General features: G+C 40.8%; 1 protein-coding gene across 1 annotated transcript in view; it reads right to left on the minus strand.

Moving 5' to 3' along the window:
* CDH18 (cadherin 18) overlaps positions 1-27,015 on the minus strand; it is a 201,751-nt gene that overhangs the window by 87,864 nt on the left and 86,872 nt on the right. The window contains exon 4 of the mRNA XM_033154394.1: positions 16,713-16,832. Within this exon, the coding sequence (XP_033010285.1) occupies positions 16,713-16,832 (120 nt within the window). The remainder of the gene's footprint in view (positions 1-16,712; positions 16,833-27,015) is intronic.

Genomic DNA, 27,015 nt, shown 5'->3' on the forward strand with positions numbered 1-27,015 from the left:
GTCGATCACAGGGCGTCCTTGGTTGATTCTGGTCGATCGTGTGATCTTGATCTATTCCCCCCCCCAAAAAAAGGAGGGGAGCTCCAGAACTCTGGCTCCCCAAAATAAGCCCAACAACTTTGACTCCCCCCAAAAAGGTCACTGCCATTTATTTATTTTTTATAGTGGGAGTAGATTGCAGTCTCTTGGGAGTTGGACATGCCTGATTTATAGCATCTCTCCTCAAGTAGAAGCTTAGAAAGAACTTTAAAAATAAAAAATAAGGAGTCCCTTATCATAAGCCTTGTTGTAGGAACAATAAGTACATTGTTCCATATGGCTTTACGAACCATGGTCCAATTTGAAAAATTGTTCCCCTCAAAAAAAAAAAAAAAATAGAAGGAAGAAAGTGTACACGGAAGTGATGAACTCATGCCACATAATGCCGGAGATGGATGGCAAAGGGGAGTGTGCCACACCCACTTCTCCACAATGGAGCCGATGTTTGTATGAACTGGGCCATAGGGTTCATGACACCAGTGGTGTAGCATGGGTTGCCAGAGCCCGGGTTGTGCGGAGGGGTAGGGTGGGAGGGAAGGAGGGAAACAGACAGAGGATGCATGTGCATTCAACTGTCTAACAGCATCTGCATCACCCAGAAGATCACAGCTGCAGAGATAAGAACAGTTCTTCCATTGTCCAGAGAGGTCATTTCCTGGTTTGAATGGAGAAGCTGTATTCAAAGGAGCCCAGTCATGGAAGCACATAGCTGTATTGAGGCAGCATCAGGTGTTAAAATTTTGTGCCCCTAACAAATTTTGCTCCCGGGGGAACCGCCCCTGTGCCCCCCCCCCCACGCTATGCCACTGCACGACACCAGAAAAAGATGGCTTTTAGGTAGGTTTTAGGAAGAGAAAAGATGCGAGAGAAGGGATTGTGGGACTGCGGCATTGAAAACAAGCGACAGACAGGGCAAAGGTGAAAATAGGGCAAAAGGTGGAAGGAAAAGGCAAGCTGTACAGATCAGAAGAAACAGAAGTGGTGGTATAATGAACCACAATGGCAGAAAAAAAGTGTGGAAGGTAACATTCTTCAGCTGGACCTGTGACTAAGATTATTAGGGAAGAAATTCCTGTGGAGGCCCTGAATAGTTACAGCAGGGGAAAAAAATATTGGCCATGCATGCAGCCTCAACTGAATTTTTGAAATTAATTGGAAGTGAGTCTTGTGGAGAAAATGCTGAATAGTAACTCACTGTGAATATGGAATGTATAGTTTTGCTTGGCCATTATTCTAGCTGGCATTCATGGCTATAACTCAAGTTCATTTATAGCTTATTTAAAACAGTGTGTAAATTAGCAAGGAAGTTAGTAACAAAAGGCCTGAAAATTCATTTCATTCCATTTAGTTCATTATCTCTAATTATAATAAAAGTCCAATCAATTTTTACTCTTTTCTGGAGGCGTTAAAGTAGTAAATTCTCAGGTACCTTCTGGCAGCCTCTGACCAATTGTGGAGCTTAATACTTATTTCTTAAGGTAAAATTCATTCTAAACATTTTCTCTGCCTTTATGTTACTTTAACTAAGTATTAGATGCCAGCCTCTGAAAAGAGACTGGAAAAACCTGATATACCTCACCCCTCTTTAAGTTTGACATTAAAGATACCTTGACCTTCTGCAAAAGCAACACCTTCTTTAAAGTGGCAGGTGGGTAGCCGTGTTGGTCTGCCATAGTCGAAACAAAATAGAAAATTCTTTCCAGTAGCACCTTAGAGACCAACTGAGTTTGTTCTTGGTATGAGCTTTCGTGTGCATGCACACTTCTTCAGATACACTGAAACAGAAGTCACCAGATCCTTAAATATAGTGAGGGAGTGGGGAGGGGTATTACTCAGAAGGGTGGTGGGAATGGAAGCTCATACCAAGAACAAACTCAGTTGGTCTCTAAGGTGCTACTGGAAAGAATTTTCTATTTTGTTTCGACCTTCTTTAAAGTGACAGTTGCTGGTTTAAAGGGGTTAAAAACTTTCAACCCTGTTTAACCCCCTCAAAAAAATAAAAATAAAGAAGAACAAACATAAAATAAAAATCTGGAGACTAAAAGGTTCCACAAAACACCCCCCTTAATTTTGGACTAGCACTGATCTGAGTTATATAGTAAGTAGGTGTTTGAGAACGTATAGGAATGCGTACATTTAGATAAAACACTTTCATAAATGCTTATTTTGCAAGGAAATAAATTTAGAAGTGTGTGTGTGTGTGTGTGTGTGTGTGTGTGTGTATAATGTGGGGGGCTTTTGATTGGGAAAAAAACAAGCAACCTATATTTTAATGTGGAAATGAGATGGAACTGTATCATGAATGAACACATGTAAAATTGACACTGGCTGGAAATGGACTGATCCAAGCATTCCTATTAGGATGGCTGCTCTGCAGTTTGCTCTTCATTGCTTGCCAAGTACGAAATATTGTTTCTGATTTACTTTTTAAATTCCTATACATCGGCTCACATAATTGCATGTGGATAGAAACCATTTCCTGCCCTTGCTGTTGCATTGTCCAAACAGCTATGATACTTTCCTTCATAATTAAAAGAAAACCAGATACGTTTCTAGACTTTTCTCTTAGTTTTGTTAAATGGTAAATAGTAAATATTGCCGGCTCTTCTCAACCCATGCTGCACACCAAGGAAAATGATCAAGTGCTGAAATTCTTCTTCTTTGCTTGCCTCTAAAAAGGGACGTGGGTGGCGCTGTGCTCTAAACCACAGAGCCTAGGGCTTGCCAATTGGAAGGTCAGTGGTTCGAATCACCACGACGGGGTGAGCTCCCATAGCTCGGTCCCTGCTCCTGCCAACCTAGCAGTTCGATAGCATGTCAAAGTGCAAGTATATAAATAGGTATCACTCTGGTGGGAAGGTAAACGTTTCTGTGAGCTGCTCCGGTTCACCAGAACCAGCTTAGTAATGCTGGCCACATGACCCAGAAGCTGTCTGAGGACAAACGCCGGCTCCCTCGTCCTATAGAGCAAGATGAGCACGTAACCCCAGAGTTGTCCGTGACTGGACTTAACGGTCAGGGGTACCTTTACCTTTACGCTTCCCTCTTGTATACTGTGCAGACAGATGTTTTAGTTCCATTGTAAGCTACATCTGTTATGGGTTGAATGACATTTTATATAATGACTAGTTCAAAAGCACAACAAAAAGTGCAAGTAGATAAATAGGTACCGCACTGGCAGGAAGGTAAATGTGTTTCCGTGCACTGCTCTGGTTTCGGTGTTCCATTGTGCCAGCTTAGTCATGCTGGCCACATGACCTGGAAAAACTGTCTGCGGACAAACATTGGCTCCCTTGGCCAGTAAAGTGAGATGAGCGCCACAACCCCAGAGTCGTCTGTGACTGGACTTAACTGTCAGGGGTCCTTTACCTTTACTTTTAAGCAGTATCATCCGTGAAGCCCCAACGATGGCTCAAGTGATCCTGGCAACTGTTCACAGTACAATGAGTCACACAAACACACTATCAGATACAGTTCAAACTGAGCATTCGCCATATATCTCAACCCTTCCATTGGAGTGCCAATTCTTAGACCACATCTGCACTACACATTTAAAGAAGTATTATACCACTTTAAAAAAAAATCATGAAAGAAATCTGGGAGCTGTAGTTTATTGAGGATGCTGATAGTTCCTATTCTCCCTTCACCGAGCTACAATTCCCAGTGTTCCCTGAGAAGAGAGATTGTGCATTAAGCCACTCTGGGAACTTTACAGGAAAGGCAAGTAGGTGAGAAGGAAGGTAGCATTTCACTTTCTTTGTGGAGGCATCACCCCCTTGACACAGCAGATTGCAGAAACGCCTACGACTTTCAACACTTGCGAGTCTCTTGAGTACGATAATTTGACCAAGGTCAGCCATCCTTTTCACAGGGGTGCTAACAACATTTCATCAGGACTGATTTCAAATGCATTAGAACTTCAGCTTCTCAAATTCACAGAGACAGGAGAAGAGTGGCTTTCGTTTAACCAGTCTTCGCCATTTAACACTGAGGACAAGCGCTTGAAAGCTATCTCAAAAAAAACCCTAAAACCATTGTATCAGCTGTATCTTGCAGATTAATGATAATAAAAGGGGACTGCCACTGGCCTTATTCTTTTTGTAGTTAGTGAGGTTCAGAGCAGTGGAATTTTCCGCCTTGATAAATTTACATGAAGTCTAACAAACTAAATGTCTTTCTTCAAAGATTGCAGTGGTAGGAAATGACAAGGAATCCCCTAACAGACAAGATGGCTTTTATAACAACACCCATATTTTCTAATGGGATTGCAAGTATACGCAATATACACTGATCTGGCGCAACTTATTTCTGCACAAATGTGCATACAAGAACTTACCGGTATTTCTGTGCAAACATGCAAAAACTGTAAGTCTTTGAGGCATTTAATATATAGATATCTTCCTAAAAACATGAGGTTGCTTTATTAGTTGGATAAATTAGGGAGCTGAGAAAGCTGAATCCTGTTAAAAATATCACTTTAAGTGTAATGATGACAACAGTGGTAAAAATAGCCTACTAAGGATATTAGGGAAGCAAGAAATCCTAAATTTATAAAAGCATCTGTTGTACGGACTGAATATTGCACAGAAAACAGAAGAATGCTTGTGAAATTTGTAGGAACCAACAGGCAGCAAAATATCAATACTACATGCCTCTTTTGGAAATTTTCACCTTGTGAAAATCTTGAGGGAAGCTTAGCTCTAGCTGCACCCCAAAATGGACCAGAGATGTCAAAGTTAGGTTGTAAGGCGTAAAGTACACACTAAATAATAAGCACCACCATTCTTACTATCTGATATATTATTATTATTAAAGTAAGCAGTGACTGTTGCTTTGAGCCATCCCTGGAGGTACTTACTGCAACATGTTTGCCTGAGGGATGCTTGCAAACTTCAAAGTTTGCAGGAAAGCATCCATCTGCCTCGCAGCCTAGCCTTCCTTGACAATGCTGCCTGGTAACCTACAGTTTCATCAAAATCTTTCCAATGAAGTGTAAATAAAGCCACCATCCACAGTTCATTAGTCCTCCTCCAGTTTCACCAGCTGTAGCCGGTTTTGCTTTCTGTGTTAGCAAGATGCCAAACAAATTGTGGAAATGTGTATGGATCATAGCCGGGTGGGTGTGTGTGCGAATGTTTCCTGCTTCCCTATCTTTTTAGGGGAAGGGGAGGTCACTCAGTGGTATATATCACATTATTTGTATTGAAAAGATCCTGAGTTCAACATCTAGCATTTCCAGGGTCAGGTATGATTGAAGAAAATGGAATTCCTACAATGAATTTCTATTCCCAGGGATTCCAGGAGGACAGTCTTGTTGCTTGGGCTGGTGCTTCCTCTTGGCATGTAGTCAGGGTCCATTTTTCCTACTGGTGGGAAGAGCCAGTGTGGTGTAGTGGTTAAGAGCAGTAGACTTGTAACCTGGTGAACCAGGTTCGCGTCTCCGCTCCTCCACATGCAGCTGCTGGGTGAACTTGGGCTAGTCACACTTCTTTGAAGTCTCTCAGCCCCACTCACCTCACAGAGTGTTTGTTGTGGGGGAGGAAGGGAAAGGAGAATGTTAGCCTCTTTGAGACTCCTTCGGGCAGTGATAAAGATGGATATCAAATCCAAACTCTTCTTCCTCATTCTCCAGACCAGCAAGCTGAGCAAGGATGATGCTGTGGCGTTTGCCCTTCCTAGGGTATACATATAGGAGAAGGAGTAAGTAAGGGGTTAAGTGGCTGGCCCTAGGCTAACCAATAAACAGAGGGGGGAGGAGCTAGGGGCAGCTGAAGAGAGTCAGTTAGAGTGAGAGGGCAGTGTGGAAGGGCAGTTGATCGAGGGAGTGGTTGGTGGGTGGTTGTTGATTGGGAGGGTTGGTGGTGAGGTCTAGTGGTGAGCGTAGGCAGGGTTGTAACCAATATCTTAAGTTGTTGAAGTTTTTAAATAAACACTTATTATTTTGTTTAAAATTGCACCCTGACTGTGAAAGTTATTACCAGGGAGGGGATCCTGGTTGGTGGCAGCAAAGCGCCGTGGTGGCACAGGGATCAATAGTCCGTCAAACGACCGGGGACCCTGTGTGATCGCCACAGATGCTTCAACCCCCATGATGCATTCAGTGATGAAGCAGGACCACAACATTCCACTAGCCCACCACTCATATAGAGCAATTCTAACTTTGTAAATCTAAAATAGCCTTGGTTGGCACAAATAAAATAACAATATCACATAAACACAGAAGAGAATGTGCCAGGAAACTGGTGTGTGTGTGCTAACTACCACAGGTGGCACAGTTAGGATTTCCGTTTCCTCTGCCAAGCTTCCTGGAAGGCATCCTTACTGTTTGGGATCTGTCAGAAAGGTTCTTCTTAGAGCAGGAGCCCAGATCTAGAAAATCAGTGTGGTTGTAGTAGTTAAGAGCGGTAGTCTCGTAATCTGGTGAACCGGGTTCATGTCTCCGCTCCTTCACATGCAGCTGACATTAGTCTTCCCAAGAGATGTTTAAAACTTTCAGAGACACCATTGATGGAATCTTTTGAGGAGCTGGAGATGGCGTTTATAAGTGGTCCACGTTTCACAAGCATACAGCAAGGTTGGTAGTACAATAGCTTTCTAAACAAGCATTTTGGTTTCCCTGTGAATGTCCTGGTTCTCAAACGCCCCGCACTTCAGTCAGGAGAAAGCTGCACTCACAGAGCTCAAGTGATGTCAGATTTCAGCATCAATGTTGGCCCTTGCGGAAAGGTAACTGCCCAGGTAGGAGAAGCGATTGAAACTTTCCAACGTTACACCATTAAGGTGGATTTGTGTCACTGCAGATGGGGTTGTTTTGTGCTTGTTGGTGCAGCAATTTGGTTTTTTGGATATTGAGTGATAGGCCAAGCTTTCCATAAGCTTCTGTGAAGATATTCAGGATGGTTTGGAGGTCGTCCTCTGAGATCCTGGTGGCACACTACATTGTCACCAGCATACTGAAGCTCTATGATGGAGCTTATGATACATGGTTTATTTACATATATAATCAACCCAGGCCTGTGGTGGAAGAGTTCACATCAGCTCCCAAGAAGGTTTTGCTTCCTTCATAGCCACAGCCTTCGATTCAAGCAGAAATCAAAAATTGCTTTCTGGCTTTGTGCCTGATTTTAGCTCACATGAGAGCAAACTCTGCTCTCAGCTCTGGCCTTTCTAACTAACAGAGAGTTGAGGGAGGGAGGTCCACCCATTTGCCCTCTGGCATAGAGCTACTCATTTGTTTTTTCAGTGATGGCTCTGACCTGGTGGAATGCTCTGTCCCACGAGACTAGGGCCCTGCAGGACTTGATTTCCTTCCACAGGGCCTATAAGACAGAGCTATTCCGCCTAGCCTTCAATTTGAATTAGTCTGATCCTCTATTCCCTTTTCCCCTTTCCTCTTCTATGAAGAAACCCTTTCTGGGACCCCACATTTAAATTCTTCACTGGTCTCCTTGCTGGCCCTAGTAGGACCAACTTGCCAGTGAGCCCTGGTGATCATTTGATGTCTACTGACTGGGGTCCCCCCCTACCAAAAAAAATGACCCCTGATTTTTTGAATTTTATTGATATTGATGCTGCATTTTATGTTGTATTGTATGCTGTTTTTAAGTGGCATTTTATATTTGCTGTCTTACGTTTCCTACTAACGGGGACTGACCAGGAGCTTACCAAATTGGTAGCTCAAAACCTGCATTTGCTCTTTTTCTCGTCGTAATATTCTGCAGTCATCTGAGTTATCAGGAGTCCCAGAGATGTGATCGTGGATAGCGGAGTCTTGTCTCTTTTCTCTTCTAACATAGTCTGTGCCACTGTGAAAGTATTAATCCGCTTCTGTTTTGTATGTATGTTTGTTTGTTTGATGCCAATAAAAGGTTGATGAATGAATGAATATTTGCTGTTAGCTGCCCTGAGCCTGGTTTTTAAACCAGGAAGGGTGGAGTATAAATAAATAAACAAACAAATAATAACAGTAATAATAGTTGTTGTTGTTATTATTATTATTTATTTATTTATTTATTTATTTATTTATTTATTTATTTATTTATTTTCCTTAATGGCCCATTAACCTATTCCAGCCAGGAATTAGAAAAGGGACAGGTATTCAGCCTATTCCCCCCCCCAGCCCTCATAACACCATGTTATTGTTGAAAAAGGTAATTTGACTTATGTTGCAGCATTTTCACTAGTGTTGGGATGAATTTGGGAAACTCTAAATGTGAATTTATGAATTATGTGTGGCAGAGTGCGATAGTCAAGTATTCTGGTTTTGTAAAGTGCCTAGGGATTCCACAAATGCAGATTAAGGCCTTATCAAATTCATCCCAGAATCATACATCTCTACTGACATAATATACAGAATTTTGCCTCCCGTTACATTACCAAATTCACAGCAGAGTCACTTTAGGGAAAACGGAATGATGGAAATCAGCTCTTCTTCTCCAGAGGCCTACAAAACTATGGTTTTATTCATAATACACCCGGAGGAGAAAAATACATTCATTTAATTAAAAGCTCCACATATTTTTAAATGGAATATTGAACTAGATTGTGGTCCCACTTTTTAAACACATACAGACATAAGAACAAAAGTTCAGTGATGGATAAAGGAGGCTTATTAGTCTATAATCAGCATTCACAAAATTAATGTGCGTGATTAAGGAACATTTGCACTCATTAAAAGCAGGAATCTCTGCATTTGCTTTAGAAAAAATCACTTTATGCCAATGCAGCAGTGAACCCTTGGGAAGTGCAGCTTCTTTCAGTTTGGGTGGTGGTAGTAGTCACCCTTTGAAATATGGAATCAGCAAAGTTAGGCCCCAAACTGGCATATGTGGAAGAGGGAGCAGGAGATGAATCTTAGGCTGCATTCATGAAGCAGTTTACTTCACGTCCCTGATGTTTCCCTAACTGTTGATTTCCAGACTGTATTTGAGCTTTCACATAGTGTAAAAGGCACTTACGGAAATCTAGAGAAATACAGGTATATAGGAAGTTTAGCACTATTTCAGTGTTAACTGCTTCCAGGAAAAAAAAAAAAAAAAAAAAAAAACCCTGTTTGCAACCTCATTAACCTAGAAAAATCTCTGGAATATGGTGATAGAAATTGGGGCAATATACTGGCATACAGTTCTTTCGTGCCATTTTCATTTTTTTTTCCAGAAACAGAAAAGCAGACGTGTGCGAAGGGTGGGGGGATAACGGCATTGATGAATTTGTTGCTGTCTCACACCACACCCACTGGTGTGAATGGAATTTAGTGCAATGTGCCTTTCTGCCGAGAAAAAGCTGCAGTTCCATAACCAACAGGTACTGCAGTGTGAATGTTAGAAAACAGGATAATAGCACGAGCATTATAATCAGAAAAATTAATGTAGTATTTTCCCTATCTGTATGCACCTTCACTCTCCCTTCTTTTTAGAATTGTTTAAACTACAACCTGCTCTTGCTGGTGGTGAAGGTAAAGGACCCCTGATAGTTAAGTCCAGTTGCGAACGACTCTGGGGTTGCGGCGCTCATCTCACTTTACTGGCCGAGGGAGATGACATTGGTCCGCAGACAGTTTTTCTGGGTCATGTGACCAGCATGACTAAGCCGCTTCTGGCGAAACAAGAGCAGCACATGGAAACACTGTTTACCTTCCCGCCGGAGTGGTACCTATTTATCTGCTTGCACTTTGATGTGCATTCGAACTTCTAGGTTGGCAGGAGCTGGGACCAAGCAACAGGAGCTCACCCCATCGCAGGAATTCGAACCGCCGACCTTCCGATCGGCAAGCCCACTGCTCAGTGGTTTAGACCACAGCTCTTGCTGCTTTGCACCCTCAAATGCATTTCCCCCCAAATAATACTAGCATCCCACCACTTCCTGCTGAAATTTAAACAGTATTAAAAGAGGGAGCAGGGGAAACCTGGGAATCTGTTAAAAAGTTAGGATTAAATCCCTTAAATAAAGACTTGTCTTATGGTAGTGCTGAGGCTACAATCTTCACCAGGTCTTACTTCTGAACAGATATATGCATAAGCCTGTGATGAAATAAATAGGAAGCCCCCTTCCTCCTCCTCCAAATTTACCAGTCTTATTGAAACTTTTTACCTCCCTTCTATTTTCTTGGATGATTCACCAAGGAAACACGTTCACATTTGCTTCTAAATATTATTCTAGGTAAGCCTCAAAGATAACTCTGGCTGTCAGGAGTTACAATACATGTGGGTGGTAGAAAAAACCCAAGAAGGAAGAAAGTAAAATTCAAAATGCAGAGTAGAAACTTTGGAGACACTATTTTGAGGTTGTTTTGAGCCAGATATTCTGAAGAATTCCTTGCAACAAACAGAATGCTTTGACTGCTGCATAAATAAAATGGAAGAGACTTGTTGCATTTTAAATGACAAAAATTGCAAAGGGGGGAGCTCCCCCCCAAAAAAAATCTCTTTGGTGAAAGAACTTGATATTTATAGAAAAACCATCAAACAATCATTGGCAGACTTGCCAGTAAATTTTAGTTTAAGCCAAGCCAAACGCTCTGTTTGAAACATATGTCTGCAATAAAGAAAGGCTTGACCAAGAAGATGAGCTTTGATTCACTAATGTGACCTCTTCTTAGCAGAGCAAAGTAGAAATCAATCACATATAATAATACATTTCAGATTGCTCAGCAGAGGCTATCAGCAAATGGCTCAGGGTGTAATTGAACATTAGATCTCCAAGGCATGGTCTCTTTCGCTACATGCTCACATTCTCCCCCTAAGATTTGTTAGCAAATTTGTCTTTTTGGCATTAACACTTCACTCTGACACACCCCAAAGACTCATTCTTACAGCCCAATATTATGAATTTTTATTCAGCAATTATTCCATCCCATCTCTATATAGACTCGCAGGCATGAAGAAAATGAGCAATTATTCTACCCCAATCCCCCAGAAAATTAGGCAGACTCTTGAGTTTCTACATGTCAACATCATGGGTATGCCTTGTGACTGCAGAGATACAACTGGCAGAAGTCTCCTTAGATAGCAGATGATTCTGCTACATATCTGCACAGGGATTGACTCAATACTTTGTGAAAGAGATGAGGGAAAGTAACTTACAGCTCATTGATTCTGACTGAATGCAGGCAACATCCCTTCAGTCAGACATCCCCAACCTGCGGACCTCCAGATGTTTTGGCCTACAACTCCCATGATCCCTAGCTAACAGGACCAGTGATCGGGGATGATGGGAACTGTAGTCCAAAACATCTGGAGGTTGGGGATGCCTGCCTTAAGTCAATATTATAAAAATGAAGTGTGTAGACACCTCTGTAAAAAATAAAAAAGTTAGGGGCTCTTGATTAACTGGATAGCAATTCTTGACAAAAGATTATTCATTTTTATATAGATTTTTTTTTAAACCGCAGAAGGCAAACATCATTTGAGAAGAGGCCTTCCCTCATATGTGTGAGAGAAGAAAATGTTCCTTTTATGCCAAGTATGCCAACACTTGTGTTCATATGTTATGGCAAGCCATAAACCAGGGCTGTTCAACAGGTCGATCGCGATCTACTGATCGACTGCAGTGTGTCCCTGGTTGATCCTGGTGGATCTTTGAACCCCTAGCAAAATGCCCCAAGAAAGCTCAACAACTCTGACAATGGGTAGATCACTGCCAGTTTTTTTTAACATTGTGAGAAGATCACAGACTCTTGGAAGTTGGATGCCCCTGCCATAAACCATGAACATCTTTTATTTTGTTTTGGTCTGCCTTTCCTCAAGTTGGGGAAAAACAAATCATGAGGCTTGAATTTCTTTAATGTACAAACCATCACTCCCACTTTAATGTACAAACCAGCCACTCCCACTCCAAACGTGATTGGCTATCTAAACTTCTAAGCTGCGAATCATGACTCAGAGTTTAAGGGCCAATGGCAGAGGCCCAAATCCTGAAATGTTCTGCGATTGGATATCATGTATCGAATCAGAGAACAAAGGACCTCGCAATTTAGTCCATACTCAAGCTCAGGCAAACACAGACCACTGAATACATAACATTTTGATTCTAACACATCATGGTAAGCCAAGCCTTGTGGTCTGTTACTCCAGGCTCGAAGATGAGTGGAGTAAAATGGGAGCAATTCATCAGCATGCTCTAACCTGCTTCTTCTTCACAGCAAGTCCTGGCCAATGGCTTACTGTGAGGTGTAAACAATGGCTAATGCCTGCTGCAAAAAAAGAACACATCATCTAAAAACAAAGTGGTTTTTCAGTACAATTATTGATTTTTCTCAAATGCAAATTGCATGTTGCATGCAACATATGCTTCAACTCTTGAATTTGTTTCAGAAGAAATAATCTTTTCCTTTCTTTCTTGGGGCTTTGACCTTCTAAGCTAACTCAGGTATTGCAGCAGCTGCCAGAAGACTTTAAAATTTCTGCCCAGAGCACTTGGCCCCAAACAGTGAATATCTGAGGAGGCTATCGAAAAGACAATGAGAAGTGGAGCAAGTGAGGATGGGTAGAAAGAGCACAATGCTAAAGCAGTTGTGGCTATATGAATAAAACATGCAAATAAACTCATCTGCATGTGCTTTCAAAAATGTAATCCAACTCTATCTATGAGTGATTTTTTCTCTAAAACCAAAAGTGGAAAAATGCAATTTGACAACAGTGGAGTGAGTGGAAAATGAAGCTGGATTGTTAGCTTTGCATACTTAAAGCATGTCTCTGCTGCCATCATAGTTTGTAATTTTTATGTTCAAATGATTCATTTGTCCATTCCTTATTTTTCCACCCCAACAGGTATGACTCAGTTTGTTCATCTTATGAATCAGTATTAGCAAAAGAAAAGTAAATATAAAGTAAAATAACACAGAGGACAACACAAAGTTTATAAGTGACACATTTCTCTATCAATGAGAACAAACACCCATCAATACAATGCCATTTTACTTCATGCCCAAGCATGCCCTACAGAATCATTTTGCTGGAACATGTTGTTGAATGTGTTTGCCACATATAATTTCAAAACCATTCATTTTCCCCATCAAAAATAAAAGTTCCATTCATTTTTTTTTGCTGAACAGCAATATTTTAGTGACTAATGGAGCTGTAAGCCTAGTGTAATTTTGAAGATACAATTTCACATTTGAGAGTGAAAAGAAGAATATGGCATTTTAAACAGTGTAAAATTTCAATAATCAAACAGCAGGCAAATTCCTGGTGTTCAAAGCAAGGCTATACTGATCTCAAGGAGAGAGAACTCTCCATCTAAATAAGCCATGAGGGCCCTTGATTAATGCTTTGAGTTCCTTCACTATACAACATGGAAATGTACTTCTCAGAAATGTAATTGCAATATTCTAACACTCACAGAAACAACAATTTTCCAAACACAACTGTGATATTTTTTTAAAAAAAACTCATTTCAAAAAGATCACGTACAATAGTTTTCCTTAGACTTCACAGAAAACGGAAACAAAGCCCCCAAATTTAAGAGGCAGGGTTGGGCCTAAAGAACCCAAGTTGAGAAGCACAAAGGTGATACACTGAAGGTGATACACTTTATTGCATTTTTCACAGCACACAGCATGTATATAGAAAAGTAACCAGTTTTCAGGAACACATTAAGAAAATAAAAATAAATAAAATAAAAATAAATAAAATAAAATAAAATAAAATGCAACTGTAAGGTCATCAGGTGTCGCTCATGAGTAACCAGCCAAAGTCCATGGCTCTTTGCTATAAAGCATTTATTGTGCAGATATATACAGTGCTGAGCATCAAAGATCACTGTCTGACTCATCCTAGTTCAGAGTCCTTCTGGTTTTTGGACCAACATAAAAGCTGCGGGAAATTGAATCCCCTCCTATCTCCCATGCGCTGAACCCCTCTGCGCAGATGGAGCGCCGGAAGAGATGCGCCTTCCTCTGATCCTGCTTGGTGTGAAGGCTCTGCTACCCTGCTAAAGCCTTGACACTCCCTGCCTCCCCCTAGTCCCTCTTCCCCACTAGAGGGATCACTACTGTCCCCACTGGACGATGAGGAATCACTCAGGATGACCGGATGGGGTTCCCTATACTCAGAGCGTCCTGACTCCACACTGCTCTGCCAATAGGGCGGCTCCCTGACAGCAACCAATTTTTGTGAGCACCTCTGCTCAGCATATGCTTTCTGTACATTATTGTCTATTCACTCATTACCTTCAGTGTCCTCATGTGGGCTGTAAAAAAAAAAATAGTTTGGGAAGCAATGGATAAGACCACCTTTGTTTGTCATTAAAACAAACAAACAAACAAATAAACAAAATCAGGAAAGACCCAGTGGCTCCCAAACTGTCCTTAGGAGTGGCTCTTGGTGCTAGGAAATATTAGCACCATTTATGTTCATTAGCAGTAGCCCTCCAGTTACTTGTACAAACAAACAAACAAACAAACACTGAGAAACATCCCCTTCAAATGTTTAAAGGTACCAAACCTAGGTGTCTATCAGCACAGACCTTGAATCCAGCATTCCACTGGAAGAAGAACATTAAATAACCAGACTATATCTGTTTTTACATCCAAAAAGTGCAAGGTCATTTACAGTCAGCACAGATGCTTCAGAAACAACCTTATAGATTTAACTCCAATTTCAGCATACGTAGGACAGAACAAGCAGAACAAGAAACAGATCACACCCTAAACATGATGCTGCAGGTCATAGGTAATGCTATACAATGCTTTTCCATTACTGTAGATGGCAACAGGTGAACTCTTAGGCCAAGAGAATAAATATTGTGCTTTAGCACCTGTGATATATACAGAATGCTCTATGAGCGCCAGGAGAATTCTCTGTTCATATAAGGGGCAATCTCCAAGCATACTAGGAATATCTCTCTTTATACAATGAAAGCGGAAGCCCCTATGGATGTAAGGAGTTGGATGCTATACAGAATATAGGCACAAAAAAGGATACTCTCCAAGAACCAGAAAGCAAACTTCTACGGAAAATGCATCAACAACTGAAATATATTCTTCACATAGACAGAGGATCAACATTTATATTATAACAACACTGCTTAAAATTCAAGTAAGTTCTAAAGACTTGTTTTCATAAATTCAGTTGACAATAAGCAAGCGATCAAATTCAGAAGGTTGCTCAAAAACAAAGCTAAAATACGCTACTGTAGACAAACCATGTTTTTTATGAGGCAAATTTTAAACATAAGAACTTTGTTGTGATGTAAACACTGTCTGAGAGGTAAATCGTTAACTGAATAAGAAAAGCCTTCTCTTTCACTCCAGGCTAGAGCCAGAGAAGACATAGGCAATGCAAGAGTTCTCCAACAGTATGCCAAGTGGCAGTTAGATGGTCACAGTTGCTGTCTGTTGCTAAGGAGATAACAATGTACCTTTGATGCTTCTCCATGCAATCCAAAGGGGCACTTTATGATTGGTCGTTTAATGAATATTCCATTCAAACTTATTGGTCCATCAGAAACCAATTGGTCCATCAGAAACCAGTTGATTGGCCTGAAGGGAACATAAGGCCAAGCACAGCACTGTTTGGTACAACAGTCCTTGGTGGACTGTGAAGAGATTTAGTGAGGGATTTGAGAAGAGCTTAGAGAGAGAATCTGGAGGTGTCGAGTCAACCTAGAAGCTGAAGTCATAGAAGATCTATAAGACAGATGTTGAAGACTCCAGCAGCATTTTGGGAGGCAGGGGAGAAGTGGAGGCCAATGAGGCAGCAGGTGTCAGTTGAGAGGAGGAAACAATGAGTTCCTGGCCAGATTGAACAATTCTGGTGAAGACATCAGAAAAGCCTGGAAGCTGTCTGAGGGAAAGTGAACCTCGACAAGAGGGAAGAGGTTTTCTAAACAAAGCTGTGGGCAGTGGCGAAGCCGCTCGGGCACCTGGGGTGGTGCGCCCAGGGGCAGGGCAGGCCACCCATCTGGGCAGGGCACACTGCGGGGCCTCCGGAGTCTGCCTGCCTCCTCCCACTTAGCTCCCCTACAGCTGGGGGTGAGGCAGCGGGTGGACCGTTTGGGCAGTGCAGAGCCTGCACGCGCCCAAGCCACTGTGTCTATCCCAGGAGAGACACAGTGGCTCAGGCACACTACAGGCCCTGCAGTGAGTGCCACCTGAAATTTTGTCACCCCCTTCAGTGGTGACACGCAGGGCGAACCGCCCCCACCGCACCTCCTTCCTCCGCCCCTGCTTGTGGGTCATCTGAGGCAAAGGTAGGAAGGGAAATTGCTTCCGGTTATTCATGCAGGGACAGGAACCAGAGTACCAGTAAGCAGCTAGACATTTTCTTAAAACAGTAGCACCATTAATGACCATGAAAAAAACTATTTAAAGCAATAGTCACACTAACAAATAGCAGCAAGTTACAGTAACTGCAACTGCCTAGAGTGCTATTGTGCTCATGTCATGCGCTGAGGCTTTCCAGGGGCATTTGTTTGACAACTTTCTTTTTAACTGCTTTTGATTTTTCTTCTTAGATTGTTTTTAAGCTGAAGTCTTAAATCTTTTTTGTATTTTATCCATTTTTGTGTAAGCCACCTTTCTGTAGTTTTTTAGACGGGCAGGGTACATTTATATTAATAGTGATAACAACGTAACAGCACATATTGTTTATGCCTTTTAACTGAATATGGGGAGGAGAGAACCTCCTAAAATATGCCTGTAGATATGTCACACACAGTGGAACGGACGTACTAACCTGTTTTAGGGTCAACAGAGAAATATGGCTGTCCCTGAAGAATACTGTACACGACCCGAGCACTGTTTCCATAGGTGGGGTCATCAGCATCTGTAGCTGTCACCTGAAGGACTGAGGTACCTATGATAACAAAGAAAACATGATTTAGCTGACATATATCAACATTCCAATGAATATGCAATATCTGCTTTGTCTGAAGAAGTGTGCATGCACACGAAAGCTCATACCAATAACAAACTTAGTTGGTCTCTAAGGTGCTACTGGAAGGGATTTTTTTATTTTGCTTTTTAGCAGCACCCTTTCTAACATTTTCCTCAAAACAACTAAAGGTAAAGGACCCCTGACAGTTAAGTCCAGTCGCGAACAACTCTGGGGTTGCGGCGTTCATCTCGCTTTATTGACTGAGGGAGCTAGCATTTGTCCGCAGATAGTTTTTCTGGGTCATGTGGCCAGCATGACTAACTGCTTCTGGCGAAACCAGAGCAGCACTTGGAAATGCCATTTATCTTCCCACCGGAGCAGTACTTATTTATCTACTTGCACTTTGACATGCTTTCGAACTGCTAGGTTGGCAGGAGCTGGGACCAAGCAACAGGAGCTCACCGCGTGGCAGGGATTCAAACCGCCAACCTTCTGATCAGCAAGCCCTAGACTCTGTGATTTAACCCACAGTGCCACCTGGGTCCCTTCACAGCTTCACAGTTACCAGTCTCCTTTCAAGAGGTGCCACCTGCGTCCCTAGATACAACTAGATCCTGCCTAATAACTCTCTTTTGTTAGACTACTGGCTTTCTTGAAAATAAAGTGCAAGAGCTCAACTTAGTGGATTTCCGCAGAAGATTGATATTGACAGCCAGGCATAGGCTTCTCATCGGCATCTATGCTCTGTAGGGCTTTGAAAGTGGTGTCCTTTGGAATTTGCTATTCATGTTATGGGCTGCAACTTTGTACCATGACTAGAAGGATCCCAGCTGATATGGGTGGGTTGTGCTTGTTGTAAGATATATGCATTAATAGTGAAACACACACAATTGTTTCCAAACAGAAGCTCTAGAAAAGTTACTTTAGACAAGCTAAAAAAAATTGCATACATCTTGCCGCCCATAGTTAGCTCCCTGTAGTTACTCGAAGAAAGGGCACTTGTTACATACAAATGATAACTGACTCATAAACTTGAAATTAAAGTGTGGCTGTAATCTTAAGAGTGTTTAAATGAAAGTTAATTCTATCAAAATCAAGAGAAGCTACTTCAGAGAAAGTGTATTTAGGACAGATTAGAAACATCTCATTGTCTGGAGAGGTAATTACATTTCATTTATCAGACTTATTAGTTGTTTGTTACCCGAAAGTCTCCAAACAACTTATAGCATATATATACTGTATGTATGTCTCTCAGTGTGTGTGTGTACACACAAACGTATATATGCAGTGCTTTCCCCCCCTAAAATTAGGGGTAATCTCATTTTGACTCAAGAAAATCACCGGGAAAGGAAATGAAACCACCATTGTAGGTGGTAACAATCAAACTGACCAATCACCAAGCTAGATTCCAACTCCTACTTCACACATTAAATGCTCGCTTCTGTCTGAGACTCAGGAAACAACGTGACAGGAAATGAGGCCGCCATTGGGGATAGCAATGGAACTGACAATTCACCATGCTATTCATTGCAACTGATGATTCACCATGCTAGAGAAGAAACTTAAAAAATTAAATTTTTTAGTTTCTTCCATAAGATTCACAAAATGTTTAGGGGTATGCATACCCCCTGTGTACCCCCCCCCCCAGAAAAAGCAGTGTGTGTGTGTGTGTGTGTATCTATATATCTATCTCTGTGTATCTCTCTCCATCTCTCTCTCTCTCTCTCTCTCTCTCACACACACACACAGAGAGAGAGAGAGAGAGAGAGAGAGAGTGCAAATACATATTACCATTGGGGGCAAGTTGAGGAAATTATATAATACATTAATATTTCATATAACATAACATCCATTAAAAGACTCAAATAATAAACAAAGCAATACTCTGACCCACTAGTTAAAAAAATAAACAAAAGTAAACAAAACTGCAACCTCCCTCTGGTCCAAAAATCATTCACATTGAACCAACAATCCCCCCCCTTAACCTTCCCACCACACCGATAAGTCTGGTGTCAAGGCCAACAGTTGCAAATCAGTGGTGGTTGAGTCCAGTGTCCTCCAGGACAGCCCGGTGTCTCTCCTCTCCCTTCAAGGGAGAAATATAACAAAAGTTTTACCTGCTTTGTAGTTGACCTGGCTTGGTTCACATGGAGAAGCTATTTTTAAATGTCTCAAAGGAAGCAAGTGAGTGCTGATCAGAGAAATCCAAGATTTTAATATGTAGCCAAGATTGGTCACTACATTGTAAAGTGGCCCTCCAGAAGTTGCTGAACTCACACCATTGTCAGCTTGCATGGGCAATGGTCAGGATAATGTGAGTTGTAGTCCAAAATCTGAAAGCCCACAGGTTCCTCATCCTTGTTGTATGTGTGTGTGTTCATTTAAGTTTTTTCATAATTAACAAGGGTACATACAATGTCTCTGTTTTCAATTCATAGTTACATTCACTGCGAGACACTGCTCTCATAGGCATTGTGAGGTTGTGGGGGACAGAGGGGTGGGGAGAAAGAAGGGGGTAGTAATTCATAATTAACAAGGGTACATACAATGTCTCTGTTTTCAATTCATAGTTACATTCACTGCGAGACACTGCTCTCATAGGCATTGTGAGGTTGTGGGGGACAGAGGGGTGGGGAGAAAGAAGGGGGTAGTAATTTTTCATTCTTTTGCTTAGTGTATGTGTAGAACTGGCCCTACTGAATATATTCCAAGACAACAACACACACACTACAAAGAACTCATAAGCCACCTACTCTCAGCAGCTAGGAGCATCTTAACTAGACACTGGAGAGACCTGTCAGGAGTAAACATGGACCACTGTTACCAAAGTGTATGGGAAACAGCCCTACTAGAAAACCTAACCAACAAATTTAATCTAACACAGGGACAAACCAAAGAGGATGCCTTTACCCCAGTATGGTTCCCCTTTTTTACATATACAATTGTACCTTGGAAGTTAAATGGAAACCATTCCGGAAGTCTGTTTGACTTCCAAAATGTTCGGAAACCAAAGCGTGCGGCCAATCAGAAGCCATGGAAGCCCTGTTGGACGTTTGGCTTCCAAAAATAGTCCACAAACCAGAACAGTCACTTCCGAGTTGGTGGCGTTCGGGAGCCAAAACGTTCGAGAACTAAGCCATTGGAAAACCAAGGTATGGCTTTACAGCACAACAAGACAACAACATAAACTCCTCATCCCTCTTGTAAAATCATTAGAGTTCTAAGCACCTTTTACTTGGTAGCAGCAGGTAGAAGTAAGTGTGGAATCGACACCTGATCCTGCTGTGCTCCCTTGCTGAACAGCTCCTCTGCTTTCCTGAACATATTGTCACTGGGAAGTTTCTTAGCCCTTCTAAGAAAGCAGAATTTTGAGCTGCATGGCAGGGATAGTAGGGACTGAACACAACTGCCCAAATGCATCTGGAAATTTCCCCTGAAATCCTCTGAAAGATTTCACACATCTCTAATATTTGGTAGCCTTGTGGTACATCTTTTCTCCCTGTATGCACAGAGGCTTAAATTATTCAGTGTACAATTAACACTCCAAATTAATCCCCTATGTGCTCTTTAGAAACTGCAGATTGGGTATTATGAACTCCATACTTAATTTTTAGCAAAGAGAGGCCAAAGGCTCAAGGCTCCATCAGAGGGCTCATGGCTGTTTTGGGGATAAACATGAAGTGCAAGCAAAACATTGTCCATGACAATATATGTGTGGATTGACTGGGATTAAAATAAATATCTTCTACATTGCTTTTTACTACTAACTGATATTGGCAAGGTGATGTTACTCCTGTGTAAGAGTCTCAGTTTGTACAGAAAGTGGTTAATGAACCCAGAATGGGTGGTTAAAGGTAAAGGGACCCCTGACCATCAGGTCCAATTGTGTCCGACTCTGGGGTTGCGGCGCTCATCTCACTCTATAGGCCGATGGAGCCGGCGTTTCTCTGCAGACAGCTTCCAGGTCAAGTGGCCAGCATGACAAAGCCGCTTCTGGCGAACCAGAGCAGTGCACGGAAACACCGTTTTCCTTCCCGCTGGAGCGGTACCTATTTATCTACTTGCACTTTGATGTGCTTTCGAACTGCTAGGTGGGCAGGAGCGGGGACTGAGCAACAGGAGCTCACCCCGTGGCAGGGATTCGAACTGCTGACCTTCTGATCAGCAAGCCCTAGACTCTGTGATTTAACCCACAGTGCCACCTGGGTCCCTTCACAGCTTCACAGTTACCAGTCTCCTTTCAAGAGGCGGCAAATGGTACATACCATATTCCCCATAGCACTTATTGTCTCTCTTATTCTAGGGAGGACTAGATACAACACACAGGGCCTGGGCCTCTTCTTGTCTCAATTGGAAGAGTGGAGGCCAGCGATTGTTGTGTAGTAACTTAGTGCAGTGTTTTTCAACCACTGTTCCGCGGCACACTAGTGTGCCGCGAGATGTTGCCTGGTGTGCCGTGGGAAAAATTTGTTTATTTGATTCCTATTCAAGAGAATTACTTTATATATAGTCAATATAGGCACAGAGTTAATTTTTTTAACATTTTCTAATGGTGGTGTGCCTCGTGATTTTTTTCATGAAACAAGTGTGCCTTTGCCCAAAAAAGGTTGAAAAACACTGACTTAGTGGACTGCTATGTACTCAGCATGGTGGAAGCCCTAATACTGTGCTCTCAGCAAAAAAGAAAGAAAAAGAAAAAGAAAAAAAGAACAGTATTCCATGAAACAAATTTAAAATCAGTCTCATGTTTTCCTCCTGCCTCAGTCAATTTCTAGGATTGCTTGAGTAATGCAATTTTCACAAATTCCAATAAGAACTGACCTGATCTGTACCTGCTAGACTAATGTGCATGTTGGAGTTTTGTCACCCACCAGCTTTTGCAGTTCCCAAATGTTCCAACGTATATTTTGAGAAAGTATGCATGTCCACATGCATATTTAAATGCAAAATGGTGTGCCCTTTTCTCTTTTTAATTGCAGATTAATTCAGAAAGAGGACAGAACATAATTATGGGTGAATATATGAAAATGTGACATGGAGCAGAAATAGATTGGTTTGTCCATTCCTACCTATTTATTTCAGATTATGTTGATGTTGGAAACATCCATGGCTTTATGGTAGTTCTTTCTCATCACTGCTTTAGCGATGGAATTTTGCAAGTTATATGCCAATGAAAAGCTGAAAAGGAAAGACTTCAATCTGTGTCTCTGCAGACAAATCTTTAATGTTTAATGAGGCAGTTTAATAAAAAAAAGGGCAAATGTCTGCTGAGAATGCAAATTTGTATGCATGACTTGCCATCCTTTTGGTGCACTGTTAAATTCTCAAATGGATCAACGTTGAACAGGCAACACTCCTTTAACACTCTAAGGAGTGAAAAAAAGAGAGAGCTATATTAAATCTCCAAACATCTGACTACCCACATAAGGCTGTTTTTTTCCCCTGCCTCCCTCCCTCCTTCCCTCTCTTTTGGTTTAAAAGAAGTTGTCGACACGATACAACTTTAATTTTGTTTTATGCAGGCAGTGAATATTGTCAACAAAACGATAAATAGCGCATGGAATCAAGTTGCTAGATAATTGCATAGAAGTCATGAGTTTGCATTCTAGAAATCTACAGATTCCCCCTTCATTTTTTTTGGGGGGGGTACTCTGTTCCTTTTAGTTGTGAATGAGTGTAAAATGGAAGGGGAATATAATTAAAAATAAATAAGTATATTGTGTGTGGATCTTATGCCTATAGAATCTTTAACTAAAAAGAAAAAAATATTAAAGAGACTGCAGATTATTTTAAACCATAATGTTTTCTCATTACAGCCCAATGGCCACATTTCCATTTTTGAATCCATTATCTATGAATTATATTAGCAGATTTTCAGGGAGAAAATATGCTTCTTTCATCTGTGCATACATACCTCACTTCAACCGCACAGAAAAAAAAGTTTCAGATACAAAGCTGCACAGAAAAAAAGTTTCAGATTCAAGCTGTATGAAATGTGCGAAATCAGACATCAAGCACTTCTACCCAATCACAGAAGGCACCCATCTGACAACCCCCCCAAAAAACCCTATCAAACTTCCAAATTTTAAGAGTCAAACTTCCAAATTTTAGAAGTGAAATAGAACATTGATCATGTGATCTGTTGCAAGGGATCTAAGGTGAACACCAAAGGAAACTTGAAGAGCACTTTCTAAGGGATTGACCATTAAGAAGGAGCTTGTATGTAGTTTGTATGTAGTAATAGTACACCTAATGGAGGCTTCTGCTTAAGGTAATTTTGTTAATTTTAACCTTTCGCTGCCAGCCCGATGTGGGTGAGCTATCTTATTATTAGGCCTCTTAATATGAACTGGATTGCTTCAAGACTGTTGATGATATTAATATTGGATATTGATAATTGACCTATTGGTATGTTTTATGCTCATAAAAACTTTTGATACATTTTAAGTGAATTTTCGGTTGTTGAATGGCCAATGCTAAATTGCATTGTGTTACAGTTTTATTACGCATTATTGCAATTCTTCTAATGTATTTAAATAATTTCCCCCTTATGAACTGGTTTAAGCACAATCAATTCAAATTTAGGCTTAAATCCTCACATCATCACAAAATACAGCAATGATGGGGAAGACAGATATATTTTTTAAAAATGCTGTACAAAAAAATAGAACAGCGTTAAGCACAAATCAATAAAAATCTTAATTTAAATCTGGTAGTCAGCCTTTCAACTGCCATTATTACCACACCCAGTCTCACAGAGTTTCAGATCTTAGTTTGAAGGTAGCTATTCGCCATACTACAACATACAAAATAAAATAAACATCACAAATATAATCAAGCTTTTTCAGCACAGTATTTTACAAGTGCCTTGTTGAACTTGGCTCCAGGTTAGTGTCCTTAAAACATTGCATTATATAAACAAGCTAACAAATATGAGGACACTCACACTCCAGAAATGCACTTTCACAGCTCTAATGCAAATGATTTTTAAGAGATGTACATGGAGGTAGCGCCAGGCCAGAAGTGGTTTTTTTTGGTAGTGTCTGGTGGTCTCGGTCAGCAACCAGTTCCGTCAGGACCACTTTGAGAATGAATTGGGAAGAACTGGGCTAATTCCCATTCCCCCAACTGTCCTGCCGCCAAGTCCAATTGTTACACACATCATTCACCTGCAACCTTCTTTGTTTATTGGTTGTCACAAAACCCATTCCTATATGAGGCCAAATTTGGTCTGGGACCTCCAGTTGCCAGCTCTTACTCTAGCCCCAAGCACATCACTGTACTGGCAAAACAGCACAATTGTTGAGAGTTTGTTTTGAAATATTAGTTTTAATCTGGACTCTGCTAGGCCTACATCACACCGGGAAGCTATGCTATGTTCTATGCACACCACACAGTTGCCGTGATGGATTGAAATAGACACCATGCCATTAGGGCGTGTCATTTAAGGACAGAAAATTTTATTTTGTGAATTTGCTCAATGAGGGGGTCTAAAAATATGTAATTGCACATGAGGAATCCAAATCTGCAATTATTTTTATGATTGGTTGATGTTTAGCTTGGTAAATTGAGATTTGTTTGAAATACACTAAAAAAGCCAAAAACTCGCATTTTGAAGCAAAGTTAAAGTTTTTAATCATTTTATACAAGCAAAATATAAAGAAATTTTATTTCCAGCTGTAACAACATATCATCACTTTGTCTTATAACGTCCTATTATAGTTAAAAAAAAAGAATAACATTAATTGGAATTAATAACAAGTTTCATCAAGTCCTGTATTGATTCATTTCTTGACAAAAGCAGACAACCTGCTTCTTGGCCTCTCTGCAGCCTCCATGACTTGTTTCACACATCTTTCAATCCCTTGACCATGACAAGGCCACTGAGGAACTTGCATAGGCTTGTCAATAAATTCCTTTATTTCTGTCAAGGTCATTTTGCATGTTAATGGAGGTTCATAAACTCCATCAAACCAGTCTATCAACTCCAATAAGTTTGAAGCAGAGGTGTTTATAGAAGGTGTCTTCCTTGGACGTACTGAAAGGTCTCCAAATATATCATCATTGCCACCTCTCAAATCGATGATCTTTTGAATTCCAGCTCTCCTTTCTTCCTTATTATTTGAGCACAGCAGTGTCTGAATTAACATTTCACTAAATGCATACCACGCTGAACGCTTAACAGTCGGCAAAACAGCAGCCTTGTTTTGCAGTCTAAGCTGTTGCAATTGAAACAACAAATGACATGGGCCTTCTATCCACAAATGTTTTACTTTTATATTGAACCAACACGGATAGTACACACCAACAATGTATTCTACAATCAGCCTTAAATTATTGAGGTTTTTGCCTTTTAGGCCATGTTTGGAAACTCACAAGCGACAAAGTCTGTTTGCTGTTGTAAGCCACCTTACAATGAATTTGAATTTCAAATTCATTAGACAATGAATTTGAATTTCTTCAAATTCATTGTCTAATGATGACATCAATTTCTCCTGTGCTCTCTTTACTTTATTGTGGTCAACAACAAGTTTCGTATTCTCTTCAGTGATCAAGCCAATATCAATAAATGCAGCGGTGGTAATTGCAGCTGTGGCACGAAGACCAACACCGTATCTGATGCTCTGCATAGCAACATTAGGAATATCTAATGTATTGTACTGTTTCTCTCCATTAGAAGTTGAAGGAGCTGCTAAATCATAATTTGATTCACTTCCATCTTCTGTATCAGATTCTTTTTCATTTCCAACCCCGGAGGAACTTTCTTCATGTGATGGAAGTGAAGAAGTCTGCAAACATTCCTTTTTTCTATTCAGCATCAGCAAGTCTTGTTCTCTCAACTTCTCCTCGCTTTTGCTTCTTTATCAGTCTGTTATGTTCTGGAAAATCTGGCAAACCAATTTGGTGTGGTCCAATAGAACCAATATTGTTTCTCTGGCCTTTAATGAAAGCAAGTTCTTTCACTGGGATCTTCTTGTCTTTAGAGCATGTGCAATTAATGTGAGCTTCTTTTGTGCAATCTGTAGCACAGCCAAATTCAGAGCACATAATGATTTCACATTTGCAATTGAGAATGTCAAAGAGCTTGTCAAGTTTTGAAGCAAAGGCTTCTTTAATATCTATCTTGCCCCTTCCAAGAGATATGTTTTCTGCTTGCTCTCAACTTTCTTGAATCTTTGCTAATACTGTAACTCTTGAATTCACAACAGGGAAAACAAAAGAACAGTTTGCTCGTTCCCATTTTTCAAGTACTTTAGGCTATAAGTCTTTTGCAACACTGGCAGCTGGATAGTTTCTCACATCCTCACTTACTTTGTTCTCTCAGCAATAGTCCATATCTTAACATGTCTCGCAAAGTTGGTAATTCAGAAGGCAACATGTCTCTTCCACTTCCAATAAGGTTGCTCATATGTGTGAATGTTCCCTGCCTTGTTCTCTTCTTTGTAGTCATAGTGAAGCAGTTATCACTGGTTGTACAAAGCAAAAAAGAAATCGCATACCATTGTATATTAGAATCATAGAATCCTAGAGTTGGAAGAGACCACAAGGGCCATCCAGTCCAACCCTCTGCCAAGCAGGAAACACTATCAAAGCATTCCTGACAGATGGCTGTCAAGCCTCCGCTTAAAGACCTCCAAAGAAGGAGACTCCACCACACTCCTTGGCAGCAAATTGCACTGTCCAACAGCTCTTACTGTCTGGAAGTTCTTCCTAATATTTAGGTGGAATCTTCTTTCTTGTAGTTTGAATCCATTGCCCCGTGTCCGCTTCTCTGGAGCAGCAGAAAACAACCTTTCTCCCTCCTCTATATGACATCCTTTGATATATTTGAACATGGCTGTCATATCACCCCTTAACCTTCTCTTCTCCAGGCTAAACATACCCAGTATTAATAATACAGATAACTACATATTAATAATTAATAATATTAATATTAATATTAATAATACAGATAACTACAATACATATATAACAGAACTACAATATCTGGTAATCAATTTTAGGCACTTATCAACATCTGTTTTCATGAAAATTTGGGAATAACATATACGTTTAAATGACAGAAAAATTTAAAAAAATTAAAAAGTAGGAACTTTTCACATAGATATTTACCAAGCAAGACCTAAATATTTACAAGTAACCAAAATATATTTCAAATTAC

This window comes from Lacerta agilis, chromosome 7 (assembly GCF_009819535.1).
Source record: "Lacerta agilis isolate rLacAgi1 chromosome 7, rLacAgi1.pri, whole genome shotgun sequence".
NCBI lineage: Eukaryota > Metazoa > Chordata > Lepidosauria > Squamata > Lacertidae > Lacerta > Lacerta agilis.